Source organism: Solanum dulcamara, chromosome 5, assembly GCF_947179165.1.
Source record: "Solanum dulcamara chromosome 5, daSolDulc1.2, whole genome shotgun sequence".
Classification (NCBI taxonomy): domain Eukaryota; kingdom Viridiplantae; phylum Streptophyta; class Magnoliopsida; order Solanales; family Solanaceae; genus Solanum; species Solanum dulcamara.
The window spans coordinates 26919150-26938862 of record NC_077241.1 but is presented as its reverse complement, the minus strand read 5'-3'; the positions used below and the strand labels follow the sequence as shown (position 1 = coordinate 26938862).

The 19713-nt window shown below is 34.4% G+C and overlaps 1 protein-coding gene across 2 annotated transcripts; it reads left to right on the top strand.

Moving 5' to 3' along the window:
- The first annotated feature begins 326 nt into the window (after positions 1-326).
- LOC129889108 (homeobox protein knotted-1-like 3) lies at positions 327-10574 on the top strand. Of its 2 annotated transcripts, XM_055964260.1 has the most exons (6): positions 328-1228; positions 6769-6889; positions 9206-9399; positions 9486-9617; positions 9709-9845; positions 9925-10574. In XM_055964260.1, the coding sequence occupies exons 1-6, from the start codon at positions 680-682 to the stop codon at positions 9926-9928; spliced, it is 1137 nt and encodes a 378-aa protein (XP_055820235.1). In that variant the 5' UTR covers positions 328-679; the 3' UTR covers positions 9929-10574. The 2 variants fall into 2 exon arrangements, with proteins under 2 accessions (XP_055820236.1, XP_055820235.1); XM_055964261.1 differs by lacking the exon at positions 9925-10574 and having other exon boundaries at positions 327-1228; positions 9709-9849.
- The last annotated feature ends 9139 nt before the right edge of the window (positions 10575-19713 follow it).

Below are 19713 nucleotides of genomic sequence, written 5' to 3'. Positions count from 1 at the left end.
GAACAGAAGTTTTAAAAAATGGAGTAAAGAAAAGAGAAGAGAAGAGGGAAATAGAGAACATAAGTTTAAAAAAGTGGAGTAAATGAATGAAAATTAGGGTTTTATTAAAAGTTTTTGATCTTTTAATTTTTACCCTAAACTTTTAAATATTTTAATTCAACTTCATCTCTTCATAATTAACATCTATTAAATATTTATAATAAAAAAAAATACAAATCTCTTATCCTTCATTTCACTCTCAAAATCCTTTTTACCTTATTTTCACTACAAACTCCTATCTCTTCTCTCCTTCTGGCCCATATATAACCTCACTTCACACGCCTCTCTCTCTTTTTTCTACCCTTTGCTCTAAACTCCATTTACACTACTATATATCTTCTCATCATCCAGTAGTATACATCTTTTTGTGGTTCCTTAATTTCCTCTGTTGTTAATTAGTCTAGTTAACGTTCAATTAATAAAAGTCCTTGCACTTTCTGAAATTACAAAGACTTCAAGTGCCTATCATATATATTTGCGGAATAAAAATAGGTAGATCAACTTCTGAAACCATACATACACTGTCTGGAACATATACGTACTTGGATTGTGTAAAGAGGTTGTTTCCCTTGTTTATTTATGCATATAGTAGAGTATATAATATGCGTTGTGAAATTGCGTGTTTTTTATAAAATTGTTCATGGCGTATCTGGATCATTTGTCACAAGAAATGGATATGCAGCATTACTCGGATGAAAATTCAGCAGTTTTGAGGAGTACTTTACAGGAACAGTCATCGCCCGACGTCAAACCGCTAGAGCACCACCAGCCACCGACGTGGCTCAACAGCGCAAGTCAGTATACTGATGCCGGAGCCGGGGAGAATTTACAGTCCAACTCAGTGGAAGCCCCAAATCAGTGGCTTTTACAGAGGAACGTAAGCGATGTTCAGGCATCCAATGATTCCGATTTGAACAAGGATGAGAGTGGGAATAACATTGAGAAGGGCAAGTTTGGTGAGACTGAAGTGGTGAATTGGCAAAATGCGGGGTATAAAGCTGAAATTCTGGCACATCCATTGTTTGAGCAGTTGTTGTCAGCTCATGTGGCCTGCTTACGTATAGCCACGCCTGTGGATCAGTTGCCAAGGATTGATGCACAGCTGGCACAGTCTCAGCAAGTAGTAGGCAAATATTCCGGGCTTGGACATGGCAATCTTGCTGATTATAAGGAACTTGATCAGTTTTTGGTAAGCTTTTTCTTCTTCTTTTCGTTCTATTTTACTACATATGCAATTGCCTTCAATACATTTTATATGAGAATTAGGTTTGAAATTTTACTTTTTCCCAAAAAGTTTGTGTCTTTGTGATTTATTGCTCTTTCAGGATTTGATTGTTCTTGCCTCATGCCTCATGGATTGAGTGAATTAGGAGAGGATGATTTGAGACTTGTCTGTCAGTCAAAATTTCAGTCAAGAAATCATGTTGCTGTGTCTTTGTGAGTTGATTTTAAGAATTTGAGAGATCCAAATTTAAGAATTACTCGTATTATCTTTGCCGTCCTTGCATATATTACAAGTATTAGCATATATTGTACTTTAAATAGTAGGATGACTAAATAAAATGTCAAGACTTATCACCTGACAGTTTTGTGTGGCTCCTATTTATCTTGTTAGACGAGATCGAAATCCCTTTCGGGAAATTACTAGCCACAAAATCAGGTCTCAGAAAATTAATGAGGCATCAACATCTTAGGCAGACGTATATATGGAAAATGTTTTCTACCGAAAATGATTTTCTAGAAAGAGTTTTTTCGGATAACAAGTGAGTTTCTTACTTATTTTTTAGTGTTTTGTAAGTAAAAAAGGAAATACAATTCTTAGAGCATTTCTATCAAAACATTACGGAGGTGAGATGGAATGGGAAGTGGAGGTTCGAGAGTGGTGGGGGTGAAATTGTCAAGGGGTGGGGGTTGGGAAGACAATAAACTTAAAATGCTATTTATGCAATTTTTTCCCCCTAATTCCAACATAGGAAAATTGAAAAATGTTTTTCATGAAAAATGATTTCCTAAAAAGAGTTTTCTTGGATAACGAGTGAGTTTCTTACTTATTTTCTAGTGTTTAGTAAGTAAAGAAGAAAATACTATTCCAAGAGCATTTCTATCAAAACATTATGGAGGTGGGATGAAATGGAGAGTGAGGCTTCGAGAGTGGCGGGGGTGGAATAGTCAAGGGGTTGGGATTGGAGAAGACAATAAACTTGAAATGCTATTTATGCAAAAAAAAATTTCCCTAATTCCAACAGGAAAATGGGAAAATGATAAAATAATAAGAAATATTTTAAAATACTATGCAATATTGAGCTGAAAGAAAATGTCAAAGCTTAACATGTATTTTTATTCCGAAGTCTCCTTTTTAAACTTAAATGAAGATATGTGATAGAGCAGACTAATCATCTAGAATATGTACTGCTTTGACTATATTCAGTGCTTGCTTCTACCAATTTCCTTGATAATAATGTTTTACTTCAAGTCAGGCTCTTTTGGGGAGGAGAGCAATGTGAAAAAAAATACTCCCTCCGTTTCTATTTAATTTCTAATTTAATTTTTTTTTATTTGTCAATTTTGATAAATCAAGAAAGAACAATTTTTTTTTTCTTTTATATTCTCAATTTATTAATATTAAATTAATAATTTTGAAAAATATAGTGAGTAATTTGTCACGACCCGAATTCGGGTGTGATTACACTTGCCTAATCCACCAAGACGAGTCAGCCTAAGAGTCTGAGCAGTTCTAAATAAGATAAAATAAAAGAGGGAATATAAAGTCTAATGTGATGTAGATAAGGATAAGCGGGAAAATAGATTCTCACTAATCAAGACTTGGTGTCACATGTACAAGCCACGATTTCAACAAAAATGAAAAAGATACAAGTATATATGTTTCAGTTCTCAAGTAGAACAAAACATAAAGAAAATGGACGACGATAGTCTGCCGAATGAGACAAGCTGCTACCTCTCACGCATTCAAAAGCTCAGCCAATCAAAGGAGTACTAAGAGCAAGAGATGTCGGGCTTAGATCCTACATAAATGTAGAAGCAAGGGGTGAGCACCAACAACACGGTAATCAGCAAAATGGAAACTAAATCCTAAGTAAAGAAATGAAAACACAGGTATTCCTGACATCCCAACCACAATCCTCCACAACTATACACCTGCACTCAGACAGCTCAATCTATACAGATTATATCACAATTATACCAGAATACTGACAGTTTACCAATAGAAAGTACAATTGCATTCTCACGCGCGTATAATAAGGAAGAAGACCTTGCTGGCTATTCCTTATTCTTGATAGCACAGGAAAGAGCACCACTGTACTCAAGCAAACACATGTAATCTCATATCATAATCAATCAAAGGAAGAAATAGATGCAAATGCAACATCAAATATCGTGATGCATGTCTGTCCTACGATACACATCCGCTGATCACCTTAGACCAAAACTCATAGGAGCCTCACATAGACCATGTATCTGTCGGAAAAGACCTCGGCCAATATCTGCCGAAAGAGACCTCGGTCATAATATTCGCCGAAAGAGACCTCGGCCGTAGGAAGAAACCTCGACTAATCACCTCGATCGGTAGAAACCTCGATCCCAATATCCAATACCTCACTCATATCATTTCTCAGCCATCACAGATATACCATATGCACAAGTAATGAGTGAAACAGGATAAATATTCACATAAGACGTCATATATTCCACAATCACACAATAGATCAATGTCTCGCAATTCACAACACTTAGACAATTACCCCTATTGGAATTTCACTATCACACTTCAACTCATATAGTTCAATTCAATCTAATGACCCAACACACCCTAGTTCCCTCACATAGGAAAAATACAAGGTTCAACATACTTAACAAAGGCTAGAATTCCACTTGCCTTAAAAGTCACGAATAGTTCGAACTCAAAGTTTTTCCCCCTCCGAAGATACTTTGAATCACTATAATCTAATCAAATATAGACTCAGAATCACATTTCGAATCTATTAGCACTAAAATCAATCAGTTTGGGTGAAAATGGTCAAAAATCTCATATTAAAAATTGAACTCGGAATATGACTATTTTTAAATGAAAATGTTCCTCAAATAATTAGGAATCTAATGGCGAAAACCATTTTAAAAAACGAGGTCAAAACGAGTTCAAAATCCCCATTTCTCTTTCAAAAGTTCATGTTCAAGAAAATTCAAAATCTGCAATCCATAATTTGAAGCTAAAATACGAAATTATTCAATGAAAATTAAGGAAAAGTATTTGAAATATATTATCCAATAATTTTGTCGTGACAAGCCTCGAAGAAATCGCCTTAACCGAGCTTGAAAATGTTAAAAATGATAAAAATACCTTAAACCTCGCCTAAACCCTCTTAGTTGTCGCTTAAGCGATTGAACCTTTGCTTTAGCGGAGATTCGCTTTCGCGAACCCTGCCTAAGTGAGTCCCTTTGCTTAAGAGATGGGTCTCGCTTAAGTGAAGGTTCTCTTTAGTGAACCTGGTCTGCTTAAGCAGACCCTGCATCAGCACCAGCAAAATAAGCTAAGTTATAACTCAAGACTCCGATTGGGCCTTCGGTATTTGTTCGGAATTCCATATACACAAACCATATATGCAATCCTACTAAATTCGACGTTTCGGACTCAATGGAATCATCGAAACTCAAATTTGAGGCCTCTTTGACCTGAAATCCGATAAGTCGTAATTAAACTAGTTTCGGCACTTGAAATATCCAAAATACCCTCGGAACCTCTGAAAATTATAACGAATCTATTTCTAGCATTAGAATCACCTTTCGAAGCCATTAGAAACCCAATCCAAGCACCCGAAACCCAAATGTTGACCAATGTCAAATTTGGATCAAACTTTAACTCAATTCCAACTTCGGACCTAAATTCCACGTTTTAACTCCAAATCTGATTCCGACAATTCTCCTAAATCAATTTCCATATTTCAGAACTGAAAGAATCGACGGAATTTCATTTTGAGTCTCGAAATTTCAAATAACTCTGAAACTCAAAATTTGGCAACCTAAGCCTTTAAAATCCATTTCTCAAGAAAAACCTCAACTTTTCACAAGATTTTCAAAAGCTAACTTTCAGACTCAATCAACAGTGACTCGGGAAAACTAACAAGAGGGGTAAAATGGTAATTTTATCGAAAAGGTCAAAAATAACATTTAGGGCCACTACATAAATATATTTAAAACTCTATCAATTAATAGGAGTAAAATGGTAAATTAACTATAACAATCATTATTTTCTTAAGGGAAATGACTCAAATATGCCATTGAACTTTGAGAAAAGGCTCATTTATGTCATCCGTTAAAAGTTTGGCTTATCTATGCCATTGCCATTTGAGAAAATGTTCATCTATGCCATTATTTTTTAATTTCAATTTTGCAAAACCAGCCAAACAACTTTTAACACTTTTCTATTGGAATTTTGAATCAAATATACTTTTTTTGGTTCTTTTTCTTCAAGGACACCAAGAACACATGAAGAACACCAAGAACTCCAAATTTTCAATTTTTTTATTTTTTCACGAAATCACCTCAAATTTTAATAGTAGCATCCCTCCGAACTATATATCAAAATTCAATATCCTTTGAGCTCGAATTCAATTTAACCCAACAAGACACATTTAAATTTTCTTCAAAGTTACAAAACTTTAACCTCCTTTAATGGTGGAATTAACTTTAACATTAAAAGGAGATTGATTTTTTGATTTGTGTCGAAAATTCCACCATTAAAGGAGGTTAAAGTTTTGTAACTTTGAAGAAATTTTAAATGTGTCTTGTTGGGTTAGATTGAATTCGAGCTCAAAGGATATTGAATTTTGATATCTAGCTCGGAGGGATGCTACTATTAAAATTTGAGATGATTTCGTGAAAAATTAAAAAAAATTGAAAATTTGGAATTTTTGGCGTTCTTCATGTGTTCTTAAAGAAGAAAAAACAAAAAGAATATATTTGATTCAAAATTCCAATAGAAAAAGTGTCAAAAGTTGTTTGAGTGGTTTTGCAAAAGCGAGGTTAAAAAATAATGGCATAGATGAGTTTTTTCTTAAACATCAATGGCATAGATGAACCAAATTTTTAACGGATGACATAAATGAGCCTTTTCTCAAAGTTTGATGACATATTTTAGCCTTTTCCCTTTTCTTAATTGGTATGTCAAGTTAAAATTTGATAAGTAAAAAGGAACGGATGGAGTACCATTTAAGGAAACAGTACAATTAATCACATAAAACAGCAGCCTATTCTTTTTGGCCAGGCCAAGGCATAATTTTCATGGTAGTCTTCAATGCTAAATATTATAGCTTGTGGAAGTCCAGATATGGCTCAATTGCTTATTAAGAAAACTAGATCTTTAGGTTTAGGGTTTTTGAGATGCAGCACATCCCAGGTTTCTATAACTTAGTCAAATGTGGACATCACAGGCAGAGCAGTCAATTAACAAAAGAAACTTGTCGTCTCTTTTGGCCAAGAGACACATTTTTTATGGAGTAAAGAGTGCAGTCTAAGTACCTAGAACTGGTGTGTTTCTTTAATTGGTTTGAAATAAAAAGAAACAAAATAATAACTTTTATGCAAATATTCTCTTGAGTCTTGATGTTTATACTAGCTTCATTTTGCTCCTAGGGCGATATCTTTTATTCGCAAACTGGTCTCAAATTCTTTTGGTGCTAGAGCTTATTTTTTAACTCTCATTTTGTTTTGTAGACACATTACGTCCTGTTGCTTTGTTCTTTTAAAGAAAAACTACAACAACATGTTCATGTTCATGCAATGGAAGCAGTCATGTCTTGCTGGGAAATCGAGCAGTCGTTGCAAAGCTTAACTGGTAATCCATTATTCATTTTGTGACATTTTCATGGTTACAATTTACAGTGACTTTTGTGATTTTCTGCCGTTGATTTAATATTTTCTGAAAATGTATTTGGGCTGTGAAAGTGATATTGCATTTATTACCAATCTAATCCAAGAAATAACAGTTGTATCTAATGGATTCGGTCCCTTGGCAATCCAACCTGAATTAAATTTTATTCTTATCCTGCTTATTGGATTCAATACTATTCCAATGTGATACAGTCTCAGTTCAGACTTCACTCTCTTATCTCTCTGTTATAATCTCTGTCAGATTTATTCGCTTGCGTTAAGTTAGGTCAATTTTACCAGCACAAATGAGTCCAAGGGAGAGATGAAGAGACTTTTGTGTAATGGTTGCCTGTATTAACGTTAGTAAACTAGAAACAATATAGATATAAACAAAAATTAGTATCCGAATTCATAGAATTCACTGTGTGTCCTTAAAAAATTTAATCCCCTCATTATACCCGAGGTTTATAGATTATTTTCTCCCGAGATAAAATGGATAGAACATTAAAGAAGTAGCGGTATCTCAAACTTCTTCAATTTCAGCGAACTCAGAAAGCAGCAACGTAATCACACAAAGACATAAATTTGTTTGTAAGAAAATATATGCAGAAAAGAAGAAAATTCAATGATCAAAACTGAGAGAAGACCTCTCTATTTATAGCCAACAATGGTGCGAAGTTTCTTTTGAGAAGGAAAGTGTCTGCTCGGAAGGAACATATCCTTTCTGCGAATGAAAATATCTGTTTGAAAGGAACAAGTCCTTTCCAAATCCGCGTTTTTAAATTAATACCATTTTGCGAATTAGTTAATTCCGTTAGTAATTTCGCTATTTAATTAATTCAAATTAATTTTATGAATTAATTAATTAATAAATAATCAACAGATTAATATTAACGAAAAAAGGAAAGAGATTGATAAATAATTTTTTTCTAAAAAATTATCAATAAATCACATCATCTAACGTAGCCTAGCTGACGACGGTACGAGGAACACCTTCTACTTAACCTTTTATGAGTTAAAGAAAGTCTTTCCTAATATAAAGACAAGATTTTTTCTTTCTTCTACCAATAAGGGAGAAATGATTTTTCATTTTCACTTCATTTGGTGTTTCCCCACATTTCCCCATTTCCCAATTCTTCTTTTTCATTCACACTTCACTTAAACCCAACAATGTTTGCCTGATATTCATAATTTTCTTGTTCTTATTCAATTTACTTGGAATACTTGATCTTCATCATGTCGGAAAAAACATGGAAAGTGATGTCAGCAATCAAAAATAAAAGGAAATTAATGTTGTAGGGCCATTAGTTTTGCAACGTTATACAACAGGGTAAATTCAGTCTGCCTGTACCTCTGTTAGAAGTTGAGAAGGCTTGGGGGGAAGGAATAACAGTATGAGAATATGTGAACCTACTTCAAACTTTGGTCATACATTCTAGGTCTGTTATCTTTTTCGCATGCCCTTTCAGAACAGAACAACTGTAGGATATAGTGTTATGTCATTTGTTCAGATTTTAACATTTGATTTCAGTGGAAGAGACTCTTTCCGTTAAAAAGGTTTTCTTAAACATATATGTGCGAATCTGTTAGAAGTGTCAAACTAGAGAGTTTTAACCTCTGTGGTTGGTCTTGGGAATTCTAAGCATGAAAAATGGCAACAACTGATCATCACGTTGAGGTAAACTATTAAGCTCTTTGAGTCTTCTCTCAGTAATTTTTTAAGCTTCATATATGACTATTTATGGAACTGCATTATGTTAATCTTCTCATGCCTGTCATACAGTTGAGGAAGAAACGTGAAAAGTGCATATTGTCTATAGTAAGTTGGAATTGTATCTCTTTGAAGGACATTATTTTTTTTTTCCTATTTGGTTTGATACTTCCTTGTGGCTTGAGCCTGATAAAAAAACTAATGAATGGAAAAAGATGTGATTTTCTTAATGAGTGTATCCCTTATTCGGTATGGTAGAGTACAATTATTCTTTTCTCAAAGATCATAAAACAATTCATAATCAAAGGACTTGTGCATGATATCTAAAAAAATTAACTAATCATGTGTTTCTTCTTGTTTTCTTTTTCTTTTGTATTACCTAATATAAGAGAGATCTTGTGAATTTTCTGGCAATGTTGAAATTACTTTGTGTTAACCTTATCACTGTTATCTCTTCTTTTTATCTTTTCCGGGCCGACCTGGTTGAGTTACCTTGATACACTGTATATAACGTTTAGCCGGTTACTAAAGTTAATATTGTTTCTACATGTGTGTTGCATATGCATGCAGGGGTTTCTCCAGGAGAAGGTACAGGTGCTACAATGTCTGATGATGAAGATGAACAGGTGGATAGTGAAGCCAATTTGTTTGAGGGAAGTTTAGATGGTCATGATAGCATGGGCTTTGGTCCCTTGATCCCAACAGAGAGTGAGAGGTCACTGATGGAGCGCGTGAGGCAGGAGTTAAAGCACGAGTTGAAACAGGTAAAGGAGTAACTGTGTTTTGTATATATTTGTTTTATGTAACTGTGTTCAACGCAACTCATCTACCTCCTTTAAATCATAAATAGGGTTACAAGGAAAAACTAGTGGACATTAGGGAGGAAATTCTTCGAAAGAGAAGGGCAGGAAAACTCCCTGGAGATACTACCTCTGTCTTGAAAGCTTGGTGGCAGTCACATTCAAAGTGGCCATACCCTACTGTAAGCTTTTAGTTGCCAATCGAATCCAATCTTCCACACTGAGTTTCTGGACCTGTAGGCGTACTAAATAGCTTCCTTTGTACTCTTGCAGGAGGAAGATAAGGCAAAACTGGTACAAGAGACTGGCCTTCAACTAAAGCAGATAAATAATTGGTTCATCAACCAAAGGAAAAGGAACTGGCACAGTAATCCTTCCTCTTCTACAGTGTTGAAGAGCAAACGCAAAAGGTAACTAATTATGTAACTTCAGCATATATAATAAATTGTAAATGATTTCAGGTAACTTAATTATTCAAAACTAATCCAGGTGAATCTGAAAATACTAATCATCATTCAAGGGAAGTTCCATGGATGAGTGTGCAGCTCAATAAGCATATGTGATACTGGTGACACGCTACCATATATATATATATATAGAAAGATTTACTCATTCAGTTAAAGCAACAAGTCAAGTCATTTCGCAACTGCACGACAACGACAACTATTACAGACAAATCCTACTTAATCAAGAGACCGATCCATATGACAATGTGTTGAGGAAAGGCTAGATATTTACGTATAGTCAGATGGGAGTACGTACGATGACTAATAGAATATATATATTAGTCAACTATAGTTTAATCACAAATTAGTTGGGATTTGACTACATGAATCATCTATATCATTTCGTTTGGACTTGAATGGGCGGAAACGTCGGTGAATCCATCATGCAGCTTGCAGATATTGTTACCACATTATTGTATGGGGTTAGATATGGGGGTGCACAGTTGAATAATCTCGGTTTCATCAATTACTTTTCTTGTAGTCATGTAAGAATTAAGATTGACAAAATGTAGAGGTATTTTTAGCTCTATATTTAGTTTGCTCGTATTATGTTATCGTTTATAATGTGATTAAAAAATAAAAAAAGAAGAAGAATATTGTGGTGGTGTTATTATTATGGATACAAATATTTGCATAGATGGAACTCTCTTTGGTTCAGAAATAATATTTCCCTGAACCGTTATTTTATGATGGAAAGAATTAACACAATTGCAGGTAAGAAATTACTAACTTATGAATCTACATAAGTTTTGAATACTCAATAATTGTTACAGCTCTTTTTAGAATACTACTTTAGAGTATGTGCGATGTACATATGTGTAACAATTATATAAAATTGTATATTAAAATAATAAAGAATAGTGTTATAAAATATAACTAACACAATAATATTTTATAATTAGAAAACAAGGAAGAAGGGAAAATAGGAGAGAAATATGTAGTATCTCCGTATATCGATTATCAAAGCCAAAGATTGGCATTTATAGACAGGAGAACAAGCTAGAAAGAAGAAAAGATAACTAGTGGGCAACTTGCCCACTTAAGGTGGGGCCCACGTAGAAAAAAAACTCCACTAAAGGGACATCCATTTACATAATACTCCCCCTTGAATGTCCACGTGTAAAAAAAACAAAAAAAAAATTACAAGAAATAATAGACATAGTTATTTTCAATATCCATAGATGTTGTGGCTCGTTAAAACCTTACTAGAAAAAACCCAGTGGGAAAAAGCCTAATGAAGAAAAAAGAGTACACACATCTGGTAATACGCCTTGATTGCTGCCTCATTAAAAACCTTACTAGAAAAACCCAGTGGGACAAAACCATAGTTAAGGGAAAAAGAGTACAACGCGTATTTTACTCCCCCTGATGAAAACTTCATTTGATATTTTGAAGACGACGCATTCCAACCTTATATCTTAGTTTCTCAAAAGTTGATGTTGGTAATGCCTTTGTGAATAAATCTGCAAGATTATCACTTGAACGAATTTGTTGTACATCAATATTACCATTCTTCTGAAGATCATGTGTGAAGAATAATTTTGGTGAAATATGTTTTGTTCTGTCTCCTTTTATGAAGCCACCTTTCAATTGAGCTATGCACGCGACATTGCCTTCGAATATAATTGTGGGTACTTTAACATTATTTTCCAGACCACATCTTTCTTTGATGAACTGTATCATCGATCTCAACCATACACATTCTCTACTTGCTTCATGAATTGCTATTATTTCAGCATGATTTGAAGAAGTAGCAACAATGGACTGTTTTGTAGATCGCCATGATATAGCAGTTCCTCCGTGTGTAAATAGATAGCCTGTCTGAGATCGAGCTTTATGTGGGTCTGATAAATAACCTGCATCTGCATAACCAATAAGGTCTGCACAACCTTTGTTAGTATAAAACAAACCCATATCAATAGTACCCTTCAGGTATCGCAAAATATGTTTGATACCATTCCAATGCCTTCGCGTTGGGGATGAACTATACGTTGCTAGCAAATTAACAGAAAATGTTATGTCAGGTCTAGTTGCGTTAGCAAGATACATAAGTGCACCAATAGCACTGAGATATGGTACTTCAGGACCAAGAATTTCTTCATCCTTTTTTGGAGGTCGAAATTGATCTTTTTCCACTTCAAGTGATCGAACAACCATTGGAGTACTTAATGGGTGTGCTTTGTCCATGTAAAATCTTTTTAAGATTTTCTCAGTGTAGGCAGATTGATGGACAAAAACTCCATCTGCTAAATATTCAATTTGCAGACCTAGACAAAGTTTTGTCTTTTCAAGGTCTTTCATTTCAAATTCTTTCTTTAGATATTCAATTGCCTTTTGGACCTCTTCAGGGGTTCCAATGAGATTTATGTCATCAACATAAACGGCGAGTATAACAAACTCTGATTCCGTTTTCTTAATAAAAACACATGGACAAATAACATCATTAATATAACCTTCATTTATTAAGTACTCACTTAGGCGATTATACCACATACGCCCTGATTGTTTCAGACCATATAATGATCTTTGGAGTTTTATTGAGTATACTTCCCGAGACTTTTTACATGCTTCAGGCAATTTTAATCCTTCTGGGATTTTCATGTAAATTTCATTATCAAGTGAACCATAAAGGTAAGCTGTAACCACATCCATTAGGTGTATTTCAAGATTTTTATGTACAGCTAAACTGATGAGATATCGAAATGTTATTCTATCCATAACCGGTGAATATGTTTCTTCATAGTTGACTCCGGGTCTTTGAGAGAATCCTTGTGCAACAAGGCGTGCCTTATATCTTACAATTTCATTTCTCTCATTTCGTTTTCTAACAAAAACCCATTTATAACCAACTGGTTTTACACCTTCAGGGGTTTGGACTATAGGTCCAAAAACCTCACGTTTAGCAAGTGAGTCTAATTCTGATTGAATTGCCTTTTGCCATTCTGGCCAATCACATCTACGTCGACAATCTTCGACGGATTTAGGTTCAAGACTTTCACTATCTTGCATGAAGTTAATTGCAACATTATATGCAAAAACATTATCCACCGTAATTTTTGATTGATCTAAATTTATCTCATCACCGGTAGAACTTATTGAAAGTTCTTCATTCACTTGAGTCTCGGGTTCACTGATTTCTTCAGGAATATCAGGATTACTCAAACCTTGACCTTCTTCAGGAAGTTCGTGTGTAGTATCATCTTTATTATTTCTTACGCTTCTTTTTCTAGGATTTTTATCCTTTGAACCCAACGGTCTACCACGCTTCTGGCGTGTTTGGGATTCAGAAGCTATGATACTTGTAGATGGTCCTTTTGGGACATCAATTCGGATAGGTACATTCACTCCAGGGATATGTGACTTAGTTATCCATTTCAAATCAGTAAATGCATCTGGCATTTGATTTGCTATTTTCTGTAAGTGGATGATCTTCTGGACCTCCTGCTCACATGTGCGGGTGCGTGGATCAAAATGTGATAGTAATGAAACTTTCCACGCAATTTTTTTTTCTTTTTCGGGTTCCTTTTTCTCTCCCCCTAATGGCGGGAAAATTGTTTCATCAAACCGATAATCTGCAAATCGAGCAGTGAATAAATCTCCAGTCAACGGTTCAAGGTATCAAATTATGGAGGGTGAGTCAAACCCAACATATATGCCCACCTTCATTGAGGGCCCATTTTTGTATGTTGTGGTGGTGCTACAGGCACGTATACCGCACAACCAAAAATTCTTAAATGGGTTATATTTGGTTCATGACCAAATACTAATTGTAACGGAGAATATTTATTATAATGTGTCGGTCTGAGACGTACAAGTGCTGCTGCATGTAAGATAGCATGACCCCAAACAGTAATTGACAATTTTGTTTTCATTAGTAAAGGTCTTGCTATCAATTATAGGCGCTTTATAAATGACTCTGCAAGGCCATTTTGAGTATGAACATGAGCAACAGGATGTTCAATTTTTATCCCAATTGATAAGCAATAATCATTAAAAGCCTGGGATGTAAATTCTCCAGCATTATCAAGGCGAATGACCTTAATTGGATAATCTGGAATTACGCCCTTAATCTTATTATTTGTGCTAACAACTTTGCAAACGCCAGGTTGCGAGATGATATAAGCACACATGAGACCATCTAGATGGTGCATCTATTAGGACCATAAAATATCTAAACAATCCACTAGGTGGATGAATAGGTCCACATATATCTCCATGTATACGCTCTAAAAAGCCAGGAGATTCGATGCCAACCTTCAGGGTTGATGGTCTGGCAATTAATATGCCTTGATAACAAGCAGCACATGAAAATTCATCATTTGTAAGAATCTTCTGGTTCTTTAACGGATGTCCAGTTGAATTTTCAAGAATTCGTCTTATCATTATTGATCCAGGATGACCTATTCGATCATGCCATAACACAAATGTATTTGGATCAGTAAACTTCTGGTTTACGATCATATGTGCTTCAATTGCACTAATTTTTGCATAATATAGGCCAGATGACAAAGTTGGTAATTTTTCCAAAATGTATTTCTGGCCTGAGACACTCTTGGTTATACCAAGATATTCAATATTTATTTCATTTAGTGTCTCAACATGATATCCATTTCTGCGGATATCTTTAAAACTTAACAAGTTTCTTGGGGATTTAGAAGAAAATAGTGCATCTTCTATAACAATTTTTGTTCCCTTAGGCAGAATTATAGTAGCTCTTCCGGAGCCTTCTATCATTTTTGAATTACCAGAAATTGTAGTAACATTAGCTTTTCTTCTAAGTAAATTGGAAAAATATTTCTCGTCTTTAAATATAGCATGAGTTGTTCCACTATCAATTACACAAATATCCTCGTGATTTATCATTGATCCAAACAAGATTTGAGGCATTTCCATATTTTCTTCACAAAGAAAGAAAGTAAATATTATAATTAATACATAATTTATTATACAAAATTTTATTTTATTACATGAATCTAGAAAAATACAAACATAATATTTAATACATACAACAACAAAGAGAACTGTTTAAATATTATCGAGCTTATCAACATTCATATTTACTTCTGGAAAATTAAAGAAATCAGCTACATCCAGATGCATGGGCTCAATATTGTCCTCAGAGATAAAAATTGTCTCGGATTATTTTCTACCCTCTTTAACGATGCCTGATATAGCTGAACCAGATATTTTGACGACCGGAAAATCCGCGATCAGTGCCCCACACCTCCACATCTATGACATATTGTTTCTGAATTATTCTTTGGTAAAGCTTTTGGCTTTTTATCCTGCCTTTTATATTGCTGGTTATTTCTCGGTGTCAGCCGAGCATCATGATTAAAATTTCTTCTTTGACTACAACCACGACCACGACCACGACCACGACTGGGGCCATAGCCTCTTTCTCGTTGGTTAGAATTTGCCTGATTCACTTTAGGGAATGGCAAAGAACCAACGGGCCGACTATCATGATTTTTCATTAATAATTCATTATGGCGTTCAGCAATAAGTAAGTGAGATAATAATTCAGAATATTTTGTAAAGCCTTTTTCGCGATATTGCTGCTGCAGGAGCATATTCGCGGGTGGAAATGTGGAGTATGTTTTTTCAAGTTTATCTTGTTCCGTGATTTCATCTCCGCATAAAGTTAACTGAGCTATAATTCGAAATAAAGCAGAATTATATTTTTAGCCCTTCCCCGGACCCTGCGCATAGCGGGAGCTTAAGTGCACCGGGCTGCCCTTTTATATTTTTAAAGTCCATTAGTCTCAGATTTAACCAGTCATGATGTGCTTGTGGAAGCATGACCAACTTCAGGTGGTCATACCTTTCTTTTAAATTTTTCCACAATTTCAAGAGATCTTTTAATGTAAGATATTGTAATTTAAGACCCTCGTCAAGATGGTGGCGGAGGAAAATCATAGCTTTTGTACGGTCTTGATTAGATGCCTGGTTATCATCTTTGATGGTGTCTGCCAGACCCATCGATTCAAGATGAATTTCGGCATCTAGTGCCCATGAGGAGTAGTCTTTTCCAGAAATATCAAGAGCAGTAAATTCAATTTTGAAAATATTTGCCATTTTATAAAAATAAAATTAAATAATACTCTTACCACTTTTGTTACCTTGAAATTTAGCCGGAGCCTCGTGCTGATAACGTGTTATAAAATATAACTAACACAACAATATTTTATAATTAGAAAATAAGGAAGAAGGGAAAACAGGAGAGAAATATGTAGTATCTCCGTATATCGATTATCAAAGCCAAAGATTGGCATTTATAGACAGGAGAACAAGCTAGAAAGAAGAAAAGATAACTAGTGGGCAACTTGCCCACTTAAGGTGGGGCCCACGTAGAAAAAAAACTCCACTAAAGGGACATCCATTTACATAATAAATAGATTATAATAGATGCAATAATATATTTATTTAAATGAAAAAAATATGTGTTTTTCTATTTTAGTATACGTGTGTTATTACATGTATATGTTGTTTCAATTAATTAGGATTACTACATATAAAAAGAATATATTATTAAAAAATATCATTTGATGCTAAAATATGAGAAAATTCATGTATGAGGCTAATACTATGACATATACAATGCTCATAGACCCCACTAAGCCTAAACCCACCAAAAAGTGAGTAAATATTCAATTATCTACTAACCTTCTAACCTAATCCGCGAGCTCCACACCCTTCTATCTATGGTCATGTTATGGATAACCTGAAATTGCACCATGTCCTTTCTAATTACGTTTCCCAAATATTTCTTCGAGCAACATCTACTTTTCTTCATATCCACTATATTTAACCTTTCACATTTTTTTGTTATTATACATATATATTCATGCTTTATTTGCAGATCTCCTATGTTATTTTTTTTATTCATGATATCATGTGAAAAATGTCATAATAATTAATATAATATTTGTATAGACTACATAACCAAATCTCAGAGTCAATTATCATATAACAAACTGCAAAAGGGACTTCAATAAACTGCCAGAGAAACATTCTCGACCTTGTCATCTTATTATTCTCTATAGATTGGTTACACACTTGGTGTAAATACATTCTTGAACATCTTTCGTCGAAAAATTATATTATAAAAATTCTGAAAAATTGAATTAAAGTGGATAAAGAAGTATTATTTCGACGATTATTGCTTATTCAATATCAAGGAAGAGAGAAGTTTATATTAAGCGCACATAAAATATACAACTGCACATTGACTAATTTGAAATGGAAGATTAATTACAAGTATGCGAATTGTGAAATAAGGAGGTACCCGAATGATGCTCTTGCAGAGTTGGTGAATAGATATATGTGAATTGTGAAATAAGGAGGTACTGAACGATGCTTTTGCAGAGTTGGTGAATAGATGCGGCACTAACAAGATCATGGCGAGCTTCGAGGAGCCAATCATAATAATCAAAAAAAAAATAAATAAAATTACCCGTAAACTCAAAAAAATGTTGGAATCAAAATAACATGATGTCACGCAAAGCTAACATTTTGCATATCTTGGCCATAATAAATTAAATTAAAAAAATAGAAGAAGCATAATATTTAATATTATTTATTCAAGTGACGTACATATTAAAAAAACCAAATATAAAAAACATAAAATTTTTGGAGAGAATAATCTTTCTCTAAATAAAACTCAATAACGATTATATTGTGGATATTATTCTATTATTTGTGAGAAGAAAGGGATCATCAATTTATAGACATCTTATATCTACTCCAAGAAAAATTAACCAAATATGAAAGAGATTTTTCCAATAAGAACACTTTTTCCACCAAAAAAAGGTAATTCTAATCATGATAGAAAATGTTTTAGTGTAATTGCAAATATCAATTACTCACATATCTAAATATAAATTAAAATACTTAACATAAAAAGTTAATAATCAAAGATTCTACATAATCTCCTTTTGGAATTAAAGTATCGTGCAAATTAAAGTGTCGTGTAATAAGTAAATTAAACATATGAACTATTACAATTAAAAATTTTTAACTTTAGAACTCTTAGCATATATTTTAGGAATCCTTAAGTTTTAAAATATATTTTTTGTCTTACCATTTATATTAAGACTCCTTAATTATTAATTCTCTTAATACCTCTTACCAAATATTTTACTTTTACCAAATATTTTAGGACTCCTTTATTTTTAAAATATTTTTTCTACTTTACCGTATATTTTGGTGATAAAAAGATTTTATCCAAAGAGGAATCTTTTAATGAAGGAAAATTAACATTTCTAAGGACCTTCATGCTTTTAATATAGTATAGATTAATAAGCAGTTACACTGTCTAGACTTTGCAAATATCGTACCAGCGTAACACCCGATCTAGCACACACAAAAATTGTCAATGGTCTCCTTGTTGAGGTCTGCCAGCAGCCGCCTGAACATGCCCTGTACTCTACAAGAAAAGAGCAAGTGCAATATCAATATGCATAATCAATGGTGTACTGGTAGGATTACGTGGTGTAACATCCTGTGTTGTTCTAGCCTAGACTGAGTTCGAGGACCATGAGAAAAATTGAGAGAAACACTGAATTGTGCTTGTTTGTACGAGTTGACCTATGACTCGTAGGAACTCCTACGGATCCTGGGAGTGACTCGTATTGGGGTTTGAAAACTGGTCAAGTCTAGAAGTGAGTCTATGAGTCTACTGATGACTAGTAGAGAAGTTGACGACTCATAGAAATGAGTCGTAGGGTCATGGTCTGATAACAAAACTAACTCAAAAGAAGACTAAGTTTCAATGGTTAGATGCTTGTGAGAAGAGTTTTCAAAAGTTATAAACAAGGTTGACTACTGCTCTAATGTTATCCCTACCCAAGGGAACAAATGGTTTTGTTATCTATTGTGATGCATCCAGAGATGGATTGGGTTGTGTGTTAATGTAGAAGGGCAAGGTTATTGCATATGCTTCTAGAAAACTTAATATTCATGAGAGGAACTACCCGACTCAAGACCTTGAGTTGGCAGCCGTAGTATTCGCTCTCAAGATTTGGCATCACTATGTTTACGACGTGCATGTTGATGTGTTCACAGATCACAAGAGCCTACAATATGTGTTTACTTAGAAGGAGTTGAACCTGAGGCAGAGGATATGGCTTGAGATGCTCAAAGATTATGATATGAGCATTCTCTACCACCCAGGTAAAGCTAATGATGTTGCTGATGCTCTTAGCAGGTTATTTATGAGGAGCACTGTCCCGTAGAAAAGGAAAAGAAAGAATTGGCTAAAGAGGTGCATAGGCTTGCACATTGAGGAGTTCAATTTATTGACTCGAGTAAGGGTGGTACCATCATTCTGAATGGGGCTGAATCATCTCTAGTTGCAGAGGTGAAAGAAAGGAAAGATCAAGATCCCATTCTCCTCCAACTAAAAGACGATGTTCACAAGCATAAGGTAATGAATTTTGCCAAAGAAGGAGGGGATGAAGTGTTGAGGTATTAAGGGATATTGTGTGTTCCAAGTGTTGATGGCATTCAAGAGAGGATCATGGCAGAGGCCTATAGCTCTAGGAGTTCCATCCATCCAGGTTTTACAAAGATGTACTACAACTTGAGAGAAGTATAGTGGTGGAGTGGAATGAAGAGAGATATAGCAGAGTTTGTGTCCAAATACTTAAATTTCCAACAAGTCAAAGTTGAGCACCAAAGACCTTGTGAAGTGGCTCAGAATATAGAAATTCTAGAATGAAAGTGGGAGATGATCAACATGGACTTCACAATAGGTTTATCATAATCCCGT